Raw genomic sequence first — 21,679 nt, 5'->3', positions numbered from 1 at the left:
GCGGATTGTTCACAATATTTTTGCTAAACAAGGTGAAGATACAGAAAAACCAACAGTCTCGTTTAAAGTCAACATTTTGCACATTCTATGGTCTAAACAATGATCTTGTCAGCAAGTACAATTCATCATTATGTCGATTTTTTTTGTTACTTTTTCATTATTTTCACCTTGCGCCAAATAATTATATGTGGACTTTCACCGATTAACGCAGACACCGACCAATGACTAGAACATATCTGATACCATCCTAAATAAGATCTTGATTTTCTGAACAAGAAATGACAGAAGTATATTCCAGGTACAAAATCAATCCCTGCAAGAAAACCCATGAATAATGACTTACAACTTGTGCAAACATTAATTTATTTAACAAGTCATATATAATTATATATTAACAAACTCAATAATTTAAATAATTTCACAGGCATCTAAATCTAGAGAACTTGGAGTGTGCACGCTACCTCAGTAGTTAAAAACAAAATATAACTTTCGTTGTTTCCAAGCTCAGTAACGATAACTTAAGTTCCCAAGAAACAAATTGTTCTTAATTATTCCACGAAGGACAATGTATATTTCCACGTTGAATGTGGCCAAGAATAACTCCAAATATAACAAATTCTTAGCACGGGGTGTTGAAAATTGCACCATTACGAAGTTGGGCGAACAAGCCGAGCAAAAAGCCTACCGTGCGACAAATAAACGTGGGGGAAACATCTCAAAATATCCCAGTTTTCTTTGAAATTTCATTTCACGTTTACATCCTGTAAAATCCGAGTTTTTTTTTCCACATGAGTGAGTCTTTGTTCCATTTTCATGAAAGATTATACTCAAAGTATGCGTAAAATATACACTTTTTGGTTTACCAAACAAAAAATAACATGTGCAGAAATAATAATAATAGAGCAAAGACCCACTAATTTTTTAAAAATAAACATTCATAACAAAATATTTGAAATATTTGAATTCAACGGTCATATCACAGTCATGATTTAAATGGCAATATTTATCATGTAAAGCGTAGTGATTAGCGTGTTTGCTTCCAGGAAGGGAATCCTCGAGATTTCTTTGACTTAAGAAACGGTATTTCTCCTCCGAAAATGTTGTCATAACTTCGGTGATCACTTTACTTTAAATACTAAATTCACAATTGAAAATGTATACAAATGTACACTGTTTATGCACGACTTGTTTGCCCATCTCCTTGCAATAAATACGTTATCTGAAAAAAAAAAATTCCTCTCTCAAGAATAAAATAATACTGTATTATTGATGGCAAATCTGGCTCCTCCATCAGAGATCAGTAGGACAAAAGCTTTACAATTAAATATCACAGACTGCTTTGAACTAAAATTCTACAATGATCAAACTTGTATTTGCCCTTCTTCCTCTAATTTCATCAGCATAGCCTTGTCGACCTCAACAACCCACTTTTTAATCCAATCCTCTTTCTCAGTTGTCATAAGTTCGTTTTCCTCTATGTACTGTTTAACGTTTGTGTAAGCATATGAGTCATTGACGTCACGCCACGTGTGCCAAGTCCTTTCGGAACTCGCTTTCTCATCAACGGAACAACTGGGCAAATTTCCTCCATTCAAAAGCGGCGTGTGACCACTGGAAGACGATTGTTGATGCGGTTCTGTTTTAGTTTTCTTTTCTAGGCGATCTTTCTTCTCCACTGAGATATTGCCTTGTGGGGTATGACTTCCTACCCTGGACGTTTGAGCTTTACGGTTTTCCACCTCATATTGATTATCCACCTCTTCCTTCAGTTTCTTCAATTTGTCTTTATATTGCTCCTCGTGCCATTTTCGGAACTGCTCTATCTTTTTCCTTATAGAAAATTGTTCCTCGTTTCTGGCTCGGCTGTAATCATGAAAAGACTTATGTCTCTCGGCTCTTTGGACAAGTCCCATTTGATTACTTTGAACCTGTAATTTTGCGTTTTTATTACTCTCTTGAACATGGTTCTTTGCAGCCTGTTGATTTGAATTCTCCCTCGCTAATTTTCGTCTATGTTCTAACCGTGATCGTCTTTCTATAAAAGGAGAAGAGCCACCGACTTTATTAATACTTTCATGGGAAAACGATTGGTCTTTTCTAATTCTAGTTACTTCAACTATATTATGCTGTGGTTGATTTTGTGGCGTCCCGGCGTTGTTACGAGAAATATTGGACACTCTCGTGTATTCCTTTTGCACAGGGGATGTTCCATCGTGTTTTGAATATTGGGTATGTAAAACGTATGGTGTCGTGACGTCATGAACACGCGAAATGCCTAATGAACTTATGTATGGCGACTCAGCCTCGATATGGTTTACATACGGCGTAATGACCTCCTTTCTACTCGGTGTTTGGGAAATTGGTGGAAACAAAGCTAAGTCTGTTCCTCTTCGTTGGACGTGTTTTGCGCGTTTTTTCATGACCATTTTTGCACGTGACCTTGGATTTATGTTAACATCAATTGTATCCTTCATTAGAGTGTCTGTAGTATCGTGACGAATGTGATTTGGCGAGAACGATCCTTCATCACTTGTGACGGAATATTTTAACATTATCAAGAACACATTTAATTAGTATTGTCGTTTACTTGATCTCCCTGCCACATGAATTGAAAACTTCTTTTTTCTTTTCCTCAGGAAGGGTGTTCCTGCGACGAAAATTGTGGGAAAATATGAGAGAAATCACTTTCTTTTTAGACACAGATCTTTATTAGATTATAAATCTATTGTGAACCTGTCAACTTTTGAAAAACAAACTTCACCTCAGAAATTATTGTAAATCATTTTTCTAAGAGATAAGAATACTTACATTTCAGGTCTTCCATTTTTGTTCAATCTATTCATCGGCTATCAAAATAGTTCACTGCAAAATAGAAAAATCAACACTCGTCATTATGTTCTGTTTGTTTTGCACATAATCTGAATCGAAGGGAATATTTCCATATATACAGAGGAATATTTTTCTTTGGACAGAATGATTAATTGAATACAAGCAGAGAGCTTACAACGTACAGCAGTCACACTTCACTTGACCTCAATGAATTTAAAGGTTTACCAGTTTATCTTTTGTTTAAATACAAACGATTAGACTTTTAATAATTTTTCCAATTTTCTGTTAGGGTCATTGACAGCATTGTGTTCATATTGAGAATTATCCTCATTTACATAAAGTCTTGTCTGAATACGAAAAATTTCTCTGTGTATCTATCAAAGCACTGCTTTCTCAAACTCTTTACAGGTTCCCTAATATTAATGCTGACGGATTTTTCTGATAATCTTGCACTTACTGATGTCTTACGATACTTTTTTTCATGTGGATGGAGTCGGTTCTAGAACCTACCAGAAAGTACCTTTATCAACACTATCATGTTTCTCAATTGGCTCAAACAAAATGCATTGTCATTATGATGTTTTTCCCATTTTGTCTAGAAATATTTAAACATATAAGAAGAGACATATAAAAACCTCTGAACATAAGTACTAATGGTATAGGAAGTATAAAACAAGAGGCCCAGGGGCCACAGCGCTCACCTGAGCACATCAGGCTTGAATTTACTCCACCCCACCCCCTCCAGGCGTTCATCATTTGAACAAACTTGAATCTACACTACCTGAGGATGATTCCATATAAATATCACTAATCATAGCTTTGAAGTACTTGAACTAAAGATTTTAAAAGGTTTCCCTATATATTCCTATGTAAAACTTGGGTCGGCCATTTTGGCCCCACCCTAGCCCCGGAGGTCACGATTTGAACAAATTTAAATCTACACTACCTGAGGATGATTCCACATGAGATTCATCTTTCCTGGCCCAGTGGTTCTGGAGAAGAAGATTTTTAAAGATTTTTCCTATATATTCCTATGTAAAACTAGGATAGGCCATTTTGGCCCCACCCTTGCCCGGGGGGTCATGATTTGAACAAACTTGAATCTACACTACCTGAGGATGATTCCACCTGAGTTTCATCTTTCCTGGCCCAGCGGTTCTGGAGAAGAAGATTTTTAAAGATTTTTCCTATATATTCCTATGTAAAACTTGGGTCGGCCATTTTGGCCCCACCCTAGCCCCGGGGGTCATGATTTGAACAAACTTGAATCTGCTCTACCTGAGAATGATTCCACATGAGTTTCATCTTTCCTGGCCCAGTGGTTCTGGAGAAGAAGATTTTTAAAGATTTTTCCTATATATTCCTATGTAAAACTTGGGTTGGCCATTTTGGCCCCACCCTTGCCCCTGGGGTCATGATTTGAACAAATTTGAATCTACACTACCTGAGGATGATTCCACATGAGTTTCATCTTTCCTGTCTTAGTGGTTCTTGAGAAGAAGTTTTTTAAAGATTTTTCCTATATATTCCTATGTAAAACTTGGGTCGGCCATTTTGGCCCCACCCTTGCCCAGGGGGTCATGATTTGAACAAACTTGAGTCTACACTACCTGAGGATGATTCCACATGAGTTTCATCTTTCCTGGCCCAGTGGTTCTGAAGAAGAAGATTTTTAAAGATTTTTCCTATATATTCCTATGTAAAACTTGGGTCGGCCATTTTGGCCGCATCTTTGCCCCGGGGGTCATGATTTGTACAAACTTAAATCTACACTACCTGTGGATGATTCCACATGAGTTTCATCTTTCCTGGTCCAGTGGTTCTTGAGAAGATTTTTAAAGATTTTTCCTATATATTCCATGTAAAACTTGGGTCGGCCATTTTGGCCCCACCCTTGCCCCGGGGGTCATGATTTGAACAAACTTGAATCCACACTACCTGAGGATGATTCCACATGAGTTTCATCTTTCCTGGCCCAGCGGTTCTGGAGAAGAAGATTTTTTAAAAATGTCATTAATTTTTAACAAATTCATGATTATCTCCCCTTGGAAAAGGGCGTGGCCCTTCATTTGAACAAACTTAAATCCCCTTCACCCAAGGATACTTTGTACCAAGTTTGGTTGAAATTGGCCCAGTGGTTCTTGAGAAGAAGATGAAAATGTGAAAAGTTTACGACGACAACAACGACAACAACGACAACGACAACGACAGACAACGGACAAATTTTGATCAGAAAAGCTCACTTGAGCCTTCGGCTCAGGTGAGCTAATGAAGCACTTGCTTAAGATGAACACTTATCATTGTAAATTTGCACATACTTTAAGATTTTAAGTAAACACAGTGTTGTATGCAATGAAATTCCACTTATAAGTCGATCATAAATCTTTTTAAATGGCATCGATTCAGTGGTTCGAATTCATTATCATTAATAATAAGCTGATTAAACTTATATTGGAGGCTCTCTAATACCATTCTGACTGAATGATAAAAACATATTTTAAGGTGATCAATTGAAAATTGCTCAGCATTATCAACCACAGATTAAGTTTTGATGAGTTTTTGCAATCACTTTATAAAAAGTGCTTCATGCAACCAATTCTGCACAAAATGCAATAAAGACAGTTTCTTGCTCAAACATTGCATAATTATTCTCTTTCATCAATGACTAAGTTTAATATTTATGGAATATCTTATATCAAACTTGCATTTCAAAGACCCGTTCACTTGACATTAAATTTTTTGTGATGTTGAGAACGATGACTTCACTGTTTTGAATGCTTTTTTCCTTCAATTTATAAATTATGAGCATTTTACTGAGATCACTAATATGCTCATCATTTTGCTAAATATTCCATATATAGCAAGGCTTACTTTATATTATTTACTCTGTTGAACTTATCATCTGGGGCTAGTGTGGATTATTGTATGATGTCAGGATTAACTGTCCTACTTTTCAGATCTGCGTACATAAGAAGTCTTAGGACAATCAATGCTTGCTTACGGTACTCCTTTTTATGTCAGGACAATAATTTTGATATGTTCATTAATTTCAAACTACCACCTATTTTAATGATAAAACAGATTCTTTTTGTCTGCTCATTTTGACAAGTGCAGTCAGAAAGGTACTTACATGCCATTTGAAATTTCTATAAATAATACAAAACAGTAAAGAGGGCTTAAACGAGGACCTCCGGAAATTCCGAAAGTGGGATCAGGTGCCTAGAAGGAGTAATCATCCCTTGTTTACCGGTTACGTCCGACGTGAGCCCTATATATGTATTAATAATGTAGACGGAAAATTCTGAAATCAAATTCGGTATAAAAACAAAGACCTAACGATTGATAGAAACAAGTCATTGTACCCTAAACTTGGTATGCAAACTTTGTATTCACATAAAACTTTTTTGCCAACGAATCTCGGCACTTTTTAAAAATTTGAATCAAATGGAAACATATGACGTAAGACATAGAGGTTCTATAGTGCAAAGCAAAATTGTGTCTTGTTTGAGATCTCATTTTTTTCTTGGTATGTTTTGGTGTAAATATTGAAATTGATAATATCTTTCCCCCAGATTGATAATTCTGACGATTTAGTAAGACAAAGGTCTGCAAAAGAAGTCAAGCTGAAAGCTAATTCGATTTTCTAAAGCCCCCGTAAATTGACCCATTGAGTGTGCCAGGCGTGGGGTAACGATTTTCGTATTGTTATACTAGATATGTACACATGATATGCGAGTTGTTTTTCCTATCAACTGTGTAATAAATGTTCCAAATCAAAAAAGAACAAGTGATCGTTTTATCTTCATGGGTTATCAATGTCGCATTCTTTACAATTGTTCAAAGTATTTAAACTTGCATTATGACTTTAAATGTCTGGACACAATAAATTCTCTGTTTACCAAGTGAAATTAAATGGAAACATCATTTGGACTTCATTGAAATCGAAGAATCGATGGTTCATGTTGCAGGGATGGGATTGCATGCCACAAAGTCTTAAAGATCACCATGGAGAAAAGATTATTTGTTCCTCAAAACATAGAACGATACCATATTTTTAAAATATTTACGCCATCTCTAAAAGAATGTTTGTTTGTCTCCCAAAAGCTGGGTCGGTAGGTAGGTGGGGACACTTTTTTCAAGAAAATTTCAATATACATGTATTAATGTTGACAAAAGAAAATTTTTGGAAAAAGAATGTTAGAAAATATTGTTTTATGCAGGTTTAAATAAAGTTATAGACATTTTAGCCTTTCAGTCCGGAGAAGGCAAACAAACATTTTTTTAAGATGGTCTTACTTAATCATTTTAATATTAGTTCAATTATATTCTTATAATATATATTAGTCTTATAATGTATTGATGACCTTGACTTGAGTCGTAACATCAAACACCCAGCTGCATCTTCATTAATTACTATAAAATGAAATTCCACTTTCACATAGCTAGCTTTTTGTAAATATTGTTGCATTTTATTAAAGGAATTTTCAATTCTTTAGAATAAAATCATGGCATCTTCATTTAGAGATATTTGGTACGTATGTGGTATACCTCTCCACAAGGACATGTCGAATCGAGTACTAGTATGTACTAAACAGTAATCTATTACTATTTCAAAGCAGATTAATGAATTTTTAAATTTTCAATAGTTAAGTTAAATGTTATTAAAGATTTTACTTTGGTTAAAGGGGTATTTATTTAGCGTTAATCTTTTTAGCCCCAATTCCATCCCCTAATTTTCCGAAGTCCACCACTGAAAAAGACAATCGTCATTCTGTTTCGTTTAGGGTAACAAAGTGTGTTCAGCGACACAAGACGCCACATAAATCTGACGTGATATTTGACAATTTTTTTTAAAGTAAATATCTTGATACATGTGCCAGAATCCACTCTTTAGAAAAACTTTGCAATCTCTATAAATATGTATAGACTATGGGGAAAATACCATTTTAGTAGACAACGAAGTGCACTTTTGCCTTGCCAGAATCTATTGAAATCTGCATCAATTAATGACATAATGTTTTGAGGATATTTATATGATTAATGCACGGAAAATGTGTTCAGTTTGAATAAAGGATCTTAAACTCCATTCAATTTATTCTTATATTAATTTTCTGTGGTTTAGAAAGCGTTATTATATCGACAAATAGAAAATTGTACTGCAAACAGAAAACTGCATGACGATGGTGCATTTGCTTGCCTATGCCAATAAATAAATGTCATGTCGACGCGACTTTGCAGAAAATTTTGAAAACATTAATATATTCTAGACACTGCATCATACATTTTTATATTAATCACTAATGGGTTTTACTGAAAGCAGCATGGTACCGCTTTATCGGACATTAATTTGATGACAAAAAATTCTAAAATGCTTACCTCAGTCGATATTCAGTATTGACTGGATCTCAGAATATGTCCTTATCCTGGCACAACGATTTTGAAAGGTTTATCTGCAACATAATGAATAAAATTGATTTAATTGATGTTTAAAGTCAATCGCAGACTATTGCCTTGATATAACAAAGACGAAATGTTATACACAGTTCGTATATCGTGGTGAATTCAGAATCGTTTTAATAGATGCTTGGTCGTTTGAATAAGTAGTTCTGCCAAGTCAGATATGTAAAGTCAGATCAATAGATTTCATTACATCCATTTAAGGCGCTATAAGAACTATTGTAATAAATTAAGATTGAAAAGAATTAGTCCTTTAAGAGACAAAAATGGGTGTGGTATACTGAAATGAAATATGTATTTTTACTTAATATTCACGAAAAAAGATTTCTCAAATAACAATTCCACATTTTAATTGTCAATGCCTTATCATCATTCAATCAATTTTCCAATACCTTTTCTTATAAAATGTGCAACCCTCAGAAAAATTGAAAGGAATCGGTTTTTCTGTTTTGCAAATAAAAAGATTCATTTAACGGGGTATTCACACAAAGTAAATATTCTTTGATTATAGTTATATATACGTGCAATCGACTCATTAATTGGTGACTTGCAATATTTCCCTCTAAAATATACTTTAAACGAAAAAGAATTAATGAGATTTTCGATTATATTGGACCACCTTAAATTCTTGAAAATGCTCTGTCGGAAATTGTCCAAACAGATTAAAGCTTGCTAATTCCTTCACCTCGAAAATTAATATGACAGTGTAAGAAGTAATAGACTTATCGGCGATTTACTAACGAATAACACGTCTAGCAGAGTGCATAGTGTTGCCAGGGCTTGTTTTTTAGTTTTTAATTATACTTGGAAATCTTGATCAGCGAAAAGTTTGGATTTAAGTCCGAGATTTTAAAGGGGGAGCTGATACCTCTGAAAAATATCTATGTAACTAAGTTTTCAGAACACACGTTGATATTTGTCCCCGCAGTGGTAGAACAGAATAACAGAACTAATCTCCAATAAATAGGGGCTAAATAATTTTTATAACATTTATACAGAGATAAGTAAATTTGATATTATTGCTATATGTATAATTATTACTGACTTGGAAAGACAGCGCGGGTGTTACTGTATACATGTACGTAAATTCAGGCCTGTATATATGTAGAGCATTTAATTTTAAAGCGGGGGTTAAACATTTCGGTTGGGGGAGGGGAAACTATACCAGTTTTCATGTATGGACAGAATTCTTCGGGGCACATCATTATTTTAATATTCATACAAGTATTGCGACTGAGTTCAATTGCACTCGTTTAATTTTCGAACTTATACATGAAAGATAATATATTCTGTAAAGTTTTTATAATTTTAAAAGTTAAAAAAAAAAATTCTAAAAATATACTTTTTCCTAGATTTGTTTTTACATGTCTGTAATGCACAGATATTATATACTGAGATCTTTAAGAAAATTGATATCATTATATCTTTTCTTTTATGTATTATTGTCGTTCAACCATTCATTTGAATTCGGCATTTTCGATGCAATTTTTTTTAATTCCACAAAATATAATGGAAATCCTATACTGCATCAGAAATGTTTACAGACATACATGTAGCAACAAGATGAACATTTAAAAAGTAAAATGTATCGATATTTAAAATGTTCTTAAATTAACCTACTCCCTTGTCGGTGTGCAAGTAAGACTAATATATACGTGTATGGGTCCTTTTAAAAACAAGGTGTGGGTCTATGGCAAGTTTGAACTTACAGTAGCTAGGCTGTTTAAAATTCCACTTGATTTACAAATCTGTTCATAGAATTTTTATTTGCTAACACGCTATCCCCAATGCAGTGTGAAATACAACTGTAAGAGCGCCCGGAATCAGTGGTTATCAATAATTCATGAATTCAATAAAAATGTGTTCTTTGCATTTCAGCGCATCAAACTTTATATAGATCTGAGAGAACAGATCGATTTTTACCTTATGCGATGCTTGCAGAATAAAAGGTTTGAACATTTATAGATTATACGTTACCTTCAGTTACTTAATACTTATATCCTAGACTTTTTCCTTCGTAATTCCATGGAAGTATCGATAAATTTGGATACAATCCGATATAGATATTTCCCAGTAGAATTTTACTTATCTAATCCATTTAAATAACTAAGGTATATTCCAGGCTACTAGATTCTTCTGCTAAATAACCCTTTCGTAGTTAGGTAAATACAACCCGAGCTCAAGTTTACAATTACTTATCAAAAAAGAAACGTATTCGGGTCTCTGTTACAGAAAACACTGCAAAAACATATTAATACTCCTTATCGATAGAAAATTCAATCCGCAAACGATAAACTAAATCCACTGGATAAGACTTCGATTACAAATCCTAACACAGAATCAATCTTGAAGGACGGTGTGAAAAAAATGCGATCAATCCCGGCTAATGAAAGAAAAGCAGTCCAACGGTGAATAAAACATGGGGGTTAGGTCAGACCATGTTCACGATTCTCTAGGGGTCGGGTTAAGGAGAGTACTTTTCCCAAGACGTGTTGTTATCCCCCCATTCATCAAAGATCGGAAACCAATTTGTGAAAGGAAGATTAGAACACAACTTAACGGTAGATTAAACTCCAACAACCTATAAACCTTTCTATTAACTGCATAAATTAAAAAGAGAACATAATGGAATAATACACATCTTCTCCCTTAATTCGGTGGCATTTAAATTGAATTATTGTACTTATTTATGTCTAATATGTTCACGACCCCGCGAGTGTTTTCATTTAGTGTTATATCAAGATGAATGTTTTTTTTTCTTTTCTTTTTTATACTGTTAATGCATGCAAACTCTTATAATGACTCAACAAATATAGATCACTATATTAATTAACATTCTGTGTTGCCATTAATGCAAAATGTAATGGAAATTGAAATATTTAAAACGTTATTGCGTATTACATTTTTGTGCTTAGTTTAAATTTACATTGAGGACCCTTAATCCAGTTTTTTTTTTTAAAAATACATCGTTACTTAGTTTCCAAATATCCTGTCGCCAAAATAAAATTGATGAAATCAATTAAATTCGTCTCGCTGGGAGACTAAGCTTTAATGGAATACTTGTAAGTCGTGGTCGATTGAATATGACAGGAGAGCCGATTGCTGAGGTTTTCTGCCACGAACTTGAAAATACAGCATGCTGTCTATAAGAGTGATTCCTTGTAAACCGTGCACAATCCATATTACATAGCCAATACTTAATAGTACAGGATTTATAACCCGGAGTTCGTAATGTTACAGCGAAAAGTGCAATTTACCTCGGTAGTCGTAAAAATATATTCCCTAGTTATATTTAATAGCATTACACCATAGGTCGGTTTTATGAAAGCATCTTCTCATGTATTTAACAAAATGTAATTATTAAATATAATGACCGTCAACAGCGATCACATTAGTAACTAGACCCTGTTATACTTCAGTATATTTTCCCCCTACATATATAATTATGTATTCCTATGTAAAACTTTTAAAGTGGCATCACACTAAATGTACCAAAGGGATAAGGATTACAGCAAAAATTGAAACTTCACCACCTGAGGATGCTTCAGTATTTTAAAATAGAATAGACCTATCATGGCTTTACTCTTCTTGAGACGAATTTTCAAGTCCTATTTCTATAATATGTCAATGTAAAAAAAAAAATGGAGCTCCTACTAAACTCTACTATCATGGCCCGTTTCAGGTGAGTTAAAAAACATATGAATGAATCAGTTTAAGTTTCCAATCCTTTTATGACTTGATCACTCAACAGTAGCTTCAACTGACAAAGAGACCTATGATCCTAAGACCCCCAATAGTTGATGTTTTTAGGGTGAAGGTTGTCATGATCAAAAGGTTGGAACATTGACATCTCTCGGGTACTACTACTTTTTAGTGTAGCATATTCTAGTACATTTAATATGAAGTCATATAATTCCAGTCAGTTCTGATGAGTATTAAAGGGGATTAGGGGATTTTAGGTCTCTTTGCAAAATCTGATATTGAAACACCCCCTCCTAAAATTGGAACAAATGAATACTAATTGTAGAATGGATATAAGGGCATAAAAAAATTATACCATTATGTACATACATGTACAACCTGTCGATATTCCATGTAATATTTCTAGCCATTTTATATACAGTTGAATCTTGTTATGTTGAACTCAGTGAGACCAACATTTTAACTTCAAGATATTTTAGGATCCAAGATGATGAGGTTGACAAAACAATAAAAATGAGTGGTTAGGACTGCTACATCTTTTTGACATATCCCTGGTATTTAAAATACTGACATTCAAGTTAAGAAGTTCAGTATTGAGAATTACTATAAATAAGTCAGTGAAAAATTACTAAATATACCAGTAATATTTTGCAGAATTCATAATATTTTTTTTAACATGAGCATTTTCAAGAAATATTTGTATGGAAACTATTCAAACAACTTTTCCTCTGTGACATTTCAAAACTGATATGTCACATGAATATGTAATCAATATTCATTATGTTGTATAATGTACAAAGAGACATTTTGCATGATTATGAATTTAAAAAAAAAATACCACTCAAACATTTGTTTTACATGTAATATCAAGACAAGAGTTGAAGAATGAATTGAAACACCTCCTTCACTACCCCACTTGAGGTACATTACTGCCAGAATTAATGGTCTTCCTATGTCCAGGGCAGATCTGAGTCACTTTGTTTCTAAAATGTCACACTTCACAACATTCTGTTGTCTACAGAGTTTTCAGTCTCTCCATAAGTGGGAACATTCCATGTTGCAGCATTTGTAGAAGGTTGTCATGGGCTCGTCAGCTGATCTCGTCTGTATCTGCATGAAGTATGCTCTGTTGTGACTGCATTTAGGACATGTTTCTGAGGAGAGAAAAATATTCAATATTTAGATTGTTTGGATCATGCAATGAAGATTTCTGGACTATTTGTTCAATCAGCTGCAAGTTCCATTTCAAGTGCACATTTGCTTTTGTTCATTATTCCTCTTACTTCAAAAGTATTTTTTTAAGTAATGTGAATTCATTGAAATAATATGTTCCAAACTCCACTATCTTTACTGATTCTGGTAGAGTTTAACAATACATGCATATGCAGGCATCTATTTTTTTTTAATAAGATATATAATAAACTCATAGAACCCCTCCTTCCTTTTTCAATCTTATACATGTTTTATATGCAGTTAAACATGTTTATAATGAACACACTTGTAACGAATTGAAGCTTATAGCGAAGTGATCTTCATTTCCAAATGACTTTAAAATATGTTGTAAACTTAACGAATATAACGATGCTTAAATTATATGTAAAAGCAAATCATTAATATGTCCCTAGCATTTTGTTATAAAAGTAATTTAATGCATTGAAGTGGTTGTACTTTTCTCTCTATACTATTGTCTATATGTATTACCAAATCAAATTTCTATTCAAAAAAAATACAAGATGCATGTGGTTTGATTTTTTATTAAATGACAAATAACTTCTGTCCAATCACTAACCTTCCGTAGAATCTACATTTTCCCAGGCCGCTGCTCCTCCCAACACATCATCAACCTCCTTCAGTTTTGGATACTTTCTTGAAGCTATCTATTCAGAAATATTGAAATGAAATAATGGAGATTCTAGCGTTGTCCCTTTCTATTGTAAGAGGTTAGGTGATGAAATACTAAGAAACAAACATTTTGCAAGAAATGACAGTGAATTCTAAAGTCAGTAAAGTATACAAATTATATAAACATACCTTTCTTTGAATATTTTGAACGTACGGACAAGTGTTACAAGCAAATCGATAACAATTCTGTCCTTCTTCAACCACTAAAACATTAGCACACGTTGGACAAAATGTCAACATTTTGGCAACTTTTACTTTCTCTTTTGAAGGTTGTTAATTAAACCGTACAAGTGATGCGTTTAGATATTGTATGTATTTCCCAAGTGAAGCAAACGTTTTCATTTCTAAACATATTTTTAATCTTTTGCTTTTAAGTACTTTCAGTAAATTTTCAGCATTTTCATAATAATGTATAAGATTTTTTCATGTAAAATTGATCAATTTTATGTACGTGTTAATTAGTTAATGATCTACTTTCACTTCAACTAGATGAGGAAAATTTGTAGAACTGGGATGGCCAAATGATGAATGATGGCATTACAGTGGATATGAAATAATAAAATTAACGAAGAAGGTATTTCTTTCAACTGCAGTTATCGTAATATGATGGAATCTCTCTGTTTTAGCTTATATCTGAATTTTTCCAATTATTTTTTAATGTTTTGATTTCATCTCAAGCCAAGGTTCGGAATCCAAAAGATAGTTTTTGTAATAATTGCAGCATACTAATATGATAAATAGTGAACTTTTGAACTTCAAAATCTTATATAACCAGTGTTTATTAGATATATTGGAAAGTCATAACAGTCATAAATTTATCTTTTAAATCTTTGTAGAATATTAAACAATAAAATGTCCAACAATGAACAGAAGCATCCAATTGACTTTGAGCCTCCAGTCACAAGTGAAGACGTAACTGACACTAGTAAAAACACAACAGAGTTGAGTAATGAAGATGGGAAAAGTCCGGGAGAGGATGGAGAAGTAGAGGAAATAGACTCCTCAGAACTGGTGCTCTCGCACCAGGAGGCCATGTCAAAAGTGGAGGCTGCTATTGATGATATTGTCTCAGTAAGTTTTATGAAACAAGGGGTGGTGTCTTGAAGCAAAGCGCAGGTATTATTCCCATTCTCAAGTTGAGAAATTCTTTTGCTTTATCACCTCTGAATGTAAAGAAGCTACAGGTACACAAACTAACAGTACACTGTGAAATACCGTAAATTTTCAATGTTTTTTTTTTTTTTAACTCTTTCCTTTCCTTGTCTGACAATTTCTTTATGGATTATATACCAAACAAATCTATTTTCTAGACTGTATTTTTGCCTGTTTCACACAACACATACGGTATATATTTTTTTTAGAAAGACCCCCTTTTATATGACCTTCCACCTGAGGTGACCTTGGAGGAGATAAATTCATTTATCGCCCTTGAACATGGTCAGGCTATAGTGGTCAACGTCAGAAGAGCTGATGGAGAAGTCCTATGTAATTATCTTTATATTTATTTTATCTTACACTGTTAATCAATCATCATCCATGTGCGAGAAATATCCAGTTAAATTAAGCAATCATCTTTCACTCATGTCCTGCAGAAATCTGCTTTTGTTTAATTTTTTAAAATTCTTTAATGGATGCTTTAATTGCTAAGCTTTATAATCATTGTTTAAGAGCAAAGTTCAATTTTAAGCCATATTTAGTCTATTTACTTAACTTTCTGTAAAAGGCTAAAAAATTCTTTGAACATATAGAGACCACAGGCAGTCTATGCGAAAGTCACCGGACCGTCGGTTTTTACCGGTAAAATTTAGGTCGGGTTGGTGAAAAAAATCAGTTTACAGGACCGAATGTCCGGTAAAAAATAAAGCCAAATAAATCTAAATTAAGAGGTAAACATGGTTCAGTTCCCCACAAATGTCGTTTATTTGACCAATTTAGCAGTAATAACTGATTAATTTTTATATATTACAACCCTGTCATGATCGTTTTTATTCTAATTCGAATTTCCTCTGTCAAAGGTTTGAGATCTTTAGATAGCTCATACGTAGATTTGGTTGGGAAAATATTTAGATAGCTCATACGTAGATTTAGTTGGGATTTTTTTTTCAAATGATCATCAAATTTAAGTAACCATAATGAGTTGTTTCAGGAAAAATAAACATGCATTGAAAGTGCATATTAAATTTAAGAATTTTTTTTTGATACAGTGTATGTTGTACAAGTCAAATGTGAAGGAAAAAAATACATGCAATTGTATAGATACCTTTAACAAAGAAAAATTATGAATAGTCCATGAATGTCCATTTCACTCTGAATTTATTTAAGGTTAAATTTCACAGTGATAATTAACCCCATCCCACCACCCTCTCAATCTCAGTATCATAATGATGTATGGATTTAAAGGAAAAAAAGTCGGTCTGGTAAAAAATTGCTTGGTCTGGTAAAAATTTTATTTTTACCAGACATTTTGTCCGGTAACAATTTTCAACTTTCGCGTAGACTGCACAGGTTGACTAATATTTTAATAGAACTGATGTTAAGACCGTGGAACATTTACTGGCAAAACTGGAAATATACATCTGTTACAATCAAAACATTCAGTGATAGACAATGAAATGGGCGGGTACAATTCGACGCGGACGTGGGGAAAACATCAGATTGAAATTGCAGATCGAAATTCATTTTCAATCCACCTCAGTTACACTAGAATGCACATTATTACTGATTGACCCAGAAGACAAATAATTTCAATTTTGGTATTTGAATTTTTTTTGTCCAGTGTTTTAAATAAATTAATATTTAGGGGCAAACATTTCATTTCTGTTTGGTAAATATATGTATATCTTTGTGTTGGTGTGTGTGTGTGTGTGGGGGGGGGGGGGGGGGGGGGGGGGGGGGGGGGAACGATTTTTAAATAAAGTTGTCCAACACTTTTCAGTGAGAATAAGTATAAAACTCATGCACTCTTATAATCCTAGAAATAAATAATATATTGTCATGTTAAGCCATGACCTCACTCGCCAATTTTTTAACCCCCCCCCCTCCCCTTCTAGAATCAAATATCTCCAGAAAAATAATCTTTGTCTTCTATGATCTTTTGCGTTCTTAAAATTATAAGCTAAAACTCATATTAATGTGAACTTCAAACAATATGTACTTGGGAGTTGAAATTAGTTGATTTTTGGATCATACATTCACTCTTTGCTTTGAAAACAGCTCAGGTGGATTGAAAATGAATTTCGATCTGCAGTTTCAATCCGATGTTTTCCCCACGTCTGCGTCGAATTGTACCCGCCCATTTCATTGTCTAATGTCTATCACTGTATGTTTTGATTGTAACAGATAGAAATGACGTAAGCTGTATATTTCCAATTTTGCCAGTTAATGTTCCGCGGTCTTATTTCTTTGCAGCTATAATGTCAGTATTATGTACAAAATTCTTGCAATGCTCCTATGTTTTATAAAAACATAGGTAATCAGAGATTACAGAGCTCACCTCAACGAATGTTGTCATTAAGTAAGGCAAAGTCACACAGTTAACCAACAAAAAGTGTACATCCAAAAATGCAAAATTTATGCAATTTTGATTTGATACTTTGGAATAGACCTATATAAAAACTTCAAACTAGTTTTTCATCATGAAAACATAATTAAAATCCAGCATCTGAAGCAAGTCTGGGAGTTTTCATCCCTTGATGTATCATCTGTGCAAGTTTGGTTTATATAAGCCTTATAGTTTCTTGTTAATAGACCTGCACCCATAACTTTTACCAGGTCCATTATCTGGAAAATGTATGTCGAATTCAGCATCTGAAGCAAGTTCATTAGGGTGCATCCTAAGATGTATCATCCAGGGTTCGACACTAACGGTGGACCGGCGGGCCGAGTCCACCAAAAAATTGGAAGGTCCACCAAATGTTCTGGACTGGGTGGACCTTCGGTCCACTTAAAATCTGAACACCGTATTAAAAAAAAACAGTGAAATTCCAGGTTTTTTTCTTTAAATCGAAATTCATCCCTAACTCAAATTATTAATTCCTCCATACCTGTATTTTACAAGGAATAAATATACATGTAATAATGTTTTAGGTAATCAGGGGGACCTAGCAACTCGATATATTTTACATGTAAAATTGAAAACTCCAATATTAACAATAATATTGAGACGAAAGAACAATCAACACGGACCTTGAATAAGAAGCATGAAAAATCCATGCCAGTAGCCAGTCTCTCCTCTGTTTACGTAATGTACAGAAAGGTGTGAAAATTACACTGGGTAACAGGAAATTGCTTCACGCCTGAACGCACATAGTTGGAGATAATACTTGATATCGCGATTACTTAACTTAGCGGAACTCTTTCGCGATGGAGGTAGGAAATGTCTGTTGGATGTGGACAAATGTGCTATTGAATACAATGCAAGATCGATCATTTTAGAATTTATAAGTACAGATAATTAAAAAATCTTGGTGGAATACCTTGCTTAACAATCGCTGAACCAGCCTAATTAATTTTTGAGAGGAGCTAATTCTAAAATGTTACATTTTTAACGATATTTATAACTAAGGGGGCTCTTTTCATTAAATTTTCATTGCAAGTCGTCGCATTTAAAAGCTGATAAAATAATCTAAACTTTCCTTAATTGACAATCTATTATTTTGAATTCAATTCTTGGCAATGCATTGTTCTTTCGGCATAAAATGTTCAAATCATTCGAATGTCACTACTGTAAACAATGCCATGTGCCCCAGTAATCTCGTGAGATTTGAGCTTTCTAGACTCCCCCGCAAAAGAGCGGTAGTAAGTTAGATAACTACGAGGTAATCGCGATATAACGTATTAGAATTGATTGACATCTGCATTTATGCATTGTTTTTTGTGTGTGTGTTTTTATAGATGTTCAAAGAGGCATAATTTACATTTTATGAATTATTATCCACAGTTTCATTTTTTTTTCTTGATATACATAATATCACTACTTATTTGAATAAATAATAAATTTAGAAAATAATTAATTTATACACATACATGTACCTATATCAGTTTTGCAACGTTGTAAAAATATGATCTAGCCATAGATCATGTAGATACATGAAAAGCTCAGTTATTTAATATTTGAACATATTAATTAATAATGAATTTTGAATCAAATCTACCTTTGGAAACGAAATAAATGCAGGTTTCACCATTGTAACTTAATGATAATTATTAAAATATTTTTATGGTTTGTAGATTAATACATTTTTTTTAAAGTTTTACAATATTTCTGAAAAAAATGACTAGTCCCTAATCGATTTGATTCTGTTGGCTGGTTAGATCACACAACACATATATAAAAGTTAGTTTTAATTAATGCCTTGTGTAATAATTCATTCATTAATTCAAACATTTATAAAGGTCCACCAGATATTGAGAAGGTCCACCAATAATTTTTCACAAGTGGACCTGCGGTCCACCAAGGTAAAAAAGTTAGTGTCGAACCCTGTCATCCATGCAAGTTTGCTTAACATATGGCTCATAGTTACTTGGAAATGAAACCTGTATAAAAAAGTAACCTTTTCACTAATCCAGAAAATGTAGGTCAGATTCAACATCCGCAGCCAGCCTGGTCGAATGCATCCTTAGATGTATAATCCATACAAGTTTGATTATTAAAGAGCTCAAAGTTACTTGGAAATGAATCCTGCACCAAAAACTTTAAATCAGGAAAATGTATCATTCCATGTGCAAGCAAATATCCACAAGCATCCTTGCAATTTTACATTATAGGGCTCATAGTAACTTGAAAATGAATCCTGCACCAAAAACTTTAACATGTTCAATTTTTCAAAATTCTTTAAGGAATGCTTTAATTGCTAAGCTTTATAATCATTGTTTAAGAGCAAAGTTCAATTTTAGGCCATATTTAGTCTATTTACTTAACTTTCTGTATAAGGCTTATTAAAAATTCTTTGAACATATAGAGACCACAGGTTGACCAATATCTTAATAGAAGTGAAGTTATTTCTTTGCAGCTATAAGTCAGTATTATGTACAAAATTCTCACATTATTCCTTAGTTTCATTAAAAAACCTGCAATATTTTCACAACTTTCTGATAAAAATTTTCTTTCAAATTTATGTTTCATATGTCTTAATTTACAGCTGTGGTAGTGGTTCAGAATGGCACTGTCCTTGACCTTAAACATGCCATTAAACGTCACATGACCTTGAAGCTTGCTCGCAGTAAAGGAAAGAAGCACATCAGCTGGTAAATATTTTTTAATTTGCACATTGCTGTCTATATTTTTAAAAAATTGTAAAGAGTAACTAATTTTGTTCTCCCAAATTAAGAAATATTTTTTTATTGGGGTAGAACTTGACACTTTATAAATTAATTTTTTAGGAAGTATATTTGGAAAAGATATTGGCTATATTTTGAAGGACAGAAACTCAATGAAGACAAGAAGCCTCTAAAAGAGTGAGCATTATTACTTTTCATTTTAAATTAATAAGGTGGTACCAATATATTCAAATTATCTGCAGAGTGACGAAACAATTTTATTCACCTTTTCAGATATGGCATCAGGAACAGAGATGAAGTGACATTTATAAAAAGACTAAAGGAAAGGTGACAGTGTGGAAATATTTTGAAGCAGTCAAGAAAACGGACCCTGTGAACGATTCACATCCTTAATTTCAAGGGGTACAACTCTAGTATCAGACAAGAGCAGTCCTACATTCCCTGAACATTTTGTGTGCCCACCAGTGAAAACACTTTTGTGCTGGTACTGCTGATATACAATGTACATATGCATAGTATTGTGTAACCTGGAGGGAACCAATTAAAAATCCAAATGTAGATTATATGTATTACTGTTTGCTTTATTACTTGATTTGTTTGCGAAAGGAAAAGATTTTGTCAAATAATTATTACAAAAACATAGATTCGCTATATCCGTAATTCGTTATATCCGTATAACGAATTTGTATAATTATACATAGCGAATTCGCAATATGCATTTTTCCTTCAGGTATTACTACCAGATATGTAAGGGAAGCAAATATTACAAAACATACTTTTGATAACTAAGGTTTTATTACGTATGGAATTTTACATACAAATGCTAACAGGAAATAAAGTCAGTTCAATTTATCAAATTTTGAGATCGTTAGAAATTCGTTATAAAAGATGTAAATTTCATTATATTTAATCAAAATGTTCGCTATATCCGTAAATTCGTTATATCAGAGTCATAACCGTAAAATTTTACAAAGATTTGTTAGGAATTTTGCCGGATTTTTGTTATATCCGTGAATTCGCTATATCCTTGTTCGTACTAAACGAGTTTTACTGTAATTTATCAAAATGTTACATTTTTCATGAATTATAGGATAGATTTTGGTTTATTGATTTGCCACTTTAAACACAAGGACATGTAACGGGTATATGTATCAGGAGATGTCAAATTGACATCGATACTGCCATTTTGGTTTTTCTTGGAGGTTGTCTATAACAATGTTTTACCAGCTAATGCTTTTACATCAAAATAAACATTCACCACTATGCATAGTGAATACAAAAGTGGAAAAACATGTAATATCAAGAATATTTATTGATAATACAATGTGTATTACATGTAAGTTCACCACAAACAATGGAATACTACTTGTACATGATATGTATAGTCAGGAGATGTAGCACTGCAAGGATGCTTTCTCCTTTAGTTGTAACAAAAATTTACTTAAATATAAGCACATATTTTGAAGGTAACCAAGATTAGGGTTACCTATATGTATATGAATACAGAAGG

At 33.2% G+C, this 21,679-nt stretch overlaps 3 protein-coding genes across 4 annotated transcripts; 1 reads left to right on the top strand and 2 right to left on the bottom strand.

Annotated features, from left to right (window-relative positions):
- Positions 1-359: 359 nt before the first annotated feature.
- On the bottom strand, positions 360-11,009 carry LOC134269431 (uncharacterized). 2 transcript variants are annotated; one of them, XM_062751623.1, is made up of 4 exons: positions 10,264-11,009; positions 8,206-8,279; positions 2,809-2,862; positions 360-2,647 (listed from the first exon to the last, which is right to left on the bottom strand). In XM_062751623.1, the coding sequence occupies exon 4, from the start codon at positions 2,550-2,552 to the stop codon at positions 1,362-1,364; it is 1,191 nt and encodes a 396-aa protein (XP_062607607.1). In that variant the 5' UTR covers positions 2,553-2,647; positions 2,809-2,862; positions 8,206-8,279; positions 10,264-11,009; the 3' UTR covers positions 360-1,361. The 2 variants fall into 2 exon arrangements, with proteins under 2 accessions (XP_062607607.1, XP_062607608.1); XM_062751624.1 differs by lacking the exons at positions 8,206-8,279; positions 10,264-11,009 and having other exon boundaries at positions 2,809-2,944.
- Positions 11,010-12,717: 1,708 nt separating this feature from the next.
- On the bottom strand, positions 12,718-14,159 carry LOC134269414 (DNA-directed RNA polymerase III subunit RPC10-like). Its single transcript, XM_062751602.1, has 3 exons — positions 14,020-14,159; positions 13,778-13,865; positions 12,718-13,142 (listed from the first exon to the last, which is right to left on the bottom strand). Exons 1-3 carry the CDS (start codon positions 14,128-14,130, stop codon positions 13,015-13,017), a joined length of 327 nt encoding a protein of 108 aa, XP_062607586.1. The 5' UTR covers positions 14,131-14,159; the 3' UTR covers positions 12,718-13,014.
- Positions 14,160-14,353: 194 nt separating this feature from the next.
- On the top strand, positions 14,354-20,764 carry LOC134269413 (U11/U12 small nuclear ribonucleoprotein 25 kDa protein-like). The gene is made up of 6 exons (XM_062751601.1): positions 14,354-14,464; positions 14,727-14,961; positions 15,252-15,375; positions 20,031-20,136; positions 20,272-20,346; positions 20,443-20,764. The coding sequence occupies exons 2-6, from the start codon at positions 14,743-14,745 to the stop codon at positions 20,498-20,500; spliced, it is 582 nt and encodes a 193-aa protein (XP_062607585.1). The 5' UTR covers positions 14,354-14,464; positions 14,727-14,742; the 3' UTR covers positions 20,501-20,764.
- The last annotated feature ends 915 nt before the right edge of the window (positions 20,765-21,679 follow it).

The sequence above is a fragment of the Saccostrea cucullata genome, unplaced genomic scaffold (assembly GCF_032062105.1).
Source record: "Saccostrea cucullata isolate Sc308-1 unplaced genomic scaffold, CSIRO_AGI_Scuc_v1 ctg977, whole genome shotgun sequence".
Taxonomy (NCBI): Eukaryota; Metazoa; Mollusca; class Bivalvia; order Ostreida; family Ostreidae; genus Saccostrea; species Saccostrea cuccullata.
The sequence above is the reverse complement of the archived record's forward strand: the minus strand, read 5'-3'. Positions and strand labels throughout refer to the sequence as shown.

Coding starts and splice junctions, on each gene's coding strand:
- LOC134269431 (XM_062751623.1), bottom strand. CDS start 2,552: ATGTTAAAATATTCCGTCACAAGTGATGAAGGATCGTTCTCGCCAAAT.
- LOC134269414 (XM_062751602.1), bottom strand. CDS start 14,130: ATGTTGACATTTTGTCCAACGTGTGCTAATGTTTTAGTGGTTGAAGAA. Junction 13,866..14,019: donor TTCAAAATATTCAAAGAAAG/GTATGTTTATAT, acceptor ATTTCTGAATAG/ATAGCTTCAAGAAAGTATCC. Junction 13,143..13,777: donor AAATGTAGATTCTACGGAAG/GTTAGTGATTGG, acceptor TTCTCTCCTCAG/AAACATGTCCTAAATGCAGT.
- LOC134269413 (XM_062751601.1), top strand. CDS start 14,743: ATGTCCAACAATGAACAGAAGCATCCAATTGACTTTGAGCCTCCAGTC. Junction 14,962..15,251: donor CTATTGATGATATTGTCTCA/GTAAGTTTTATG, acceptor TATTTTTTTTAG/AAAGACCCCCTTTTATATGA. Junction 20,137..20,271: donor GGAAAGAAGCACATCAGCTG/GTAAATATTTTT, acceptor TTAATTTTTTAG/GAAGTATATTTGGAAAAGAT.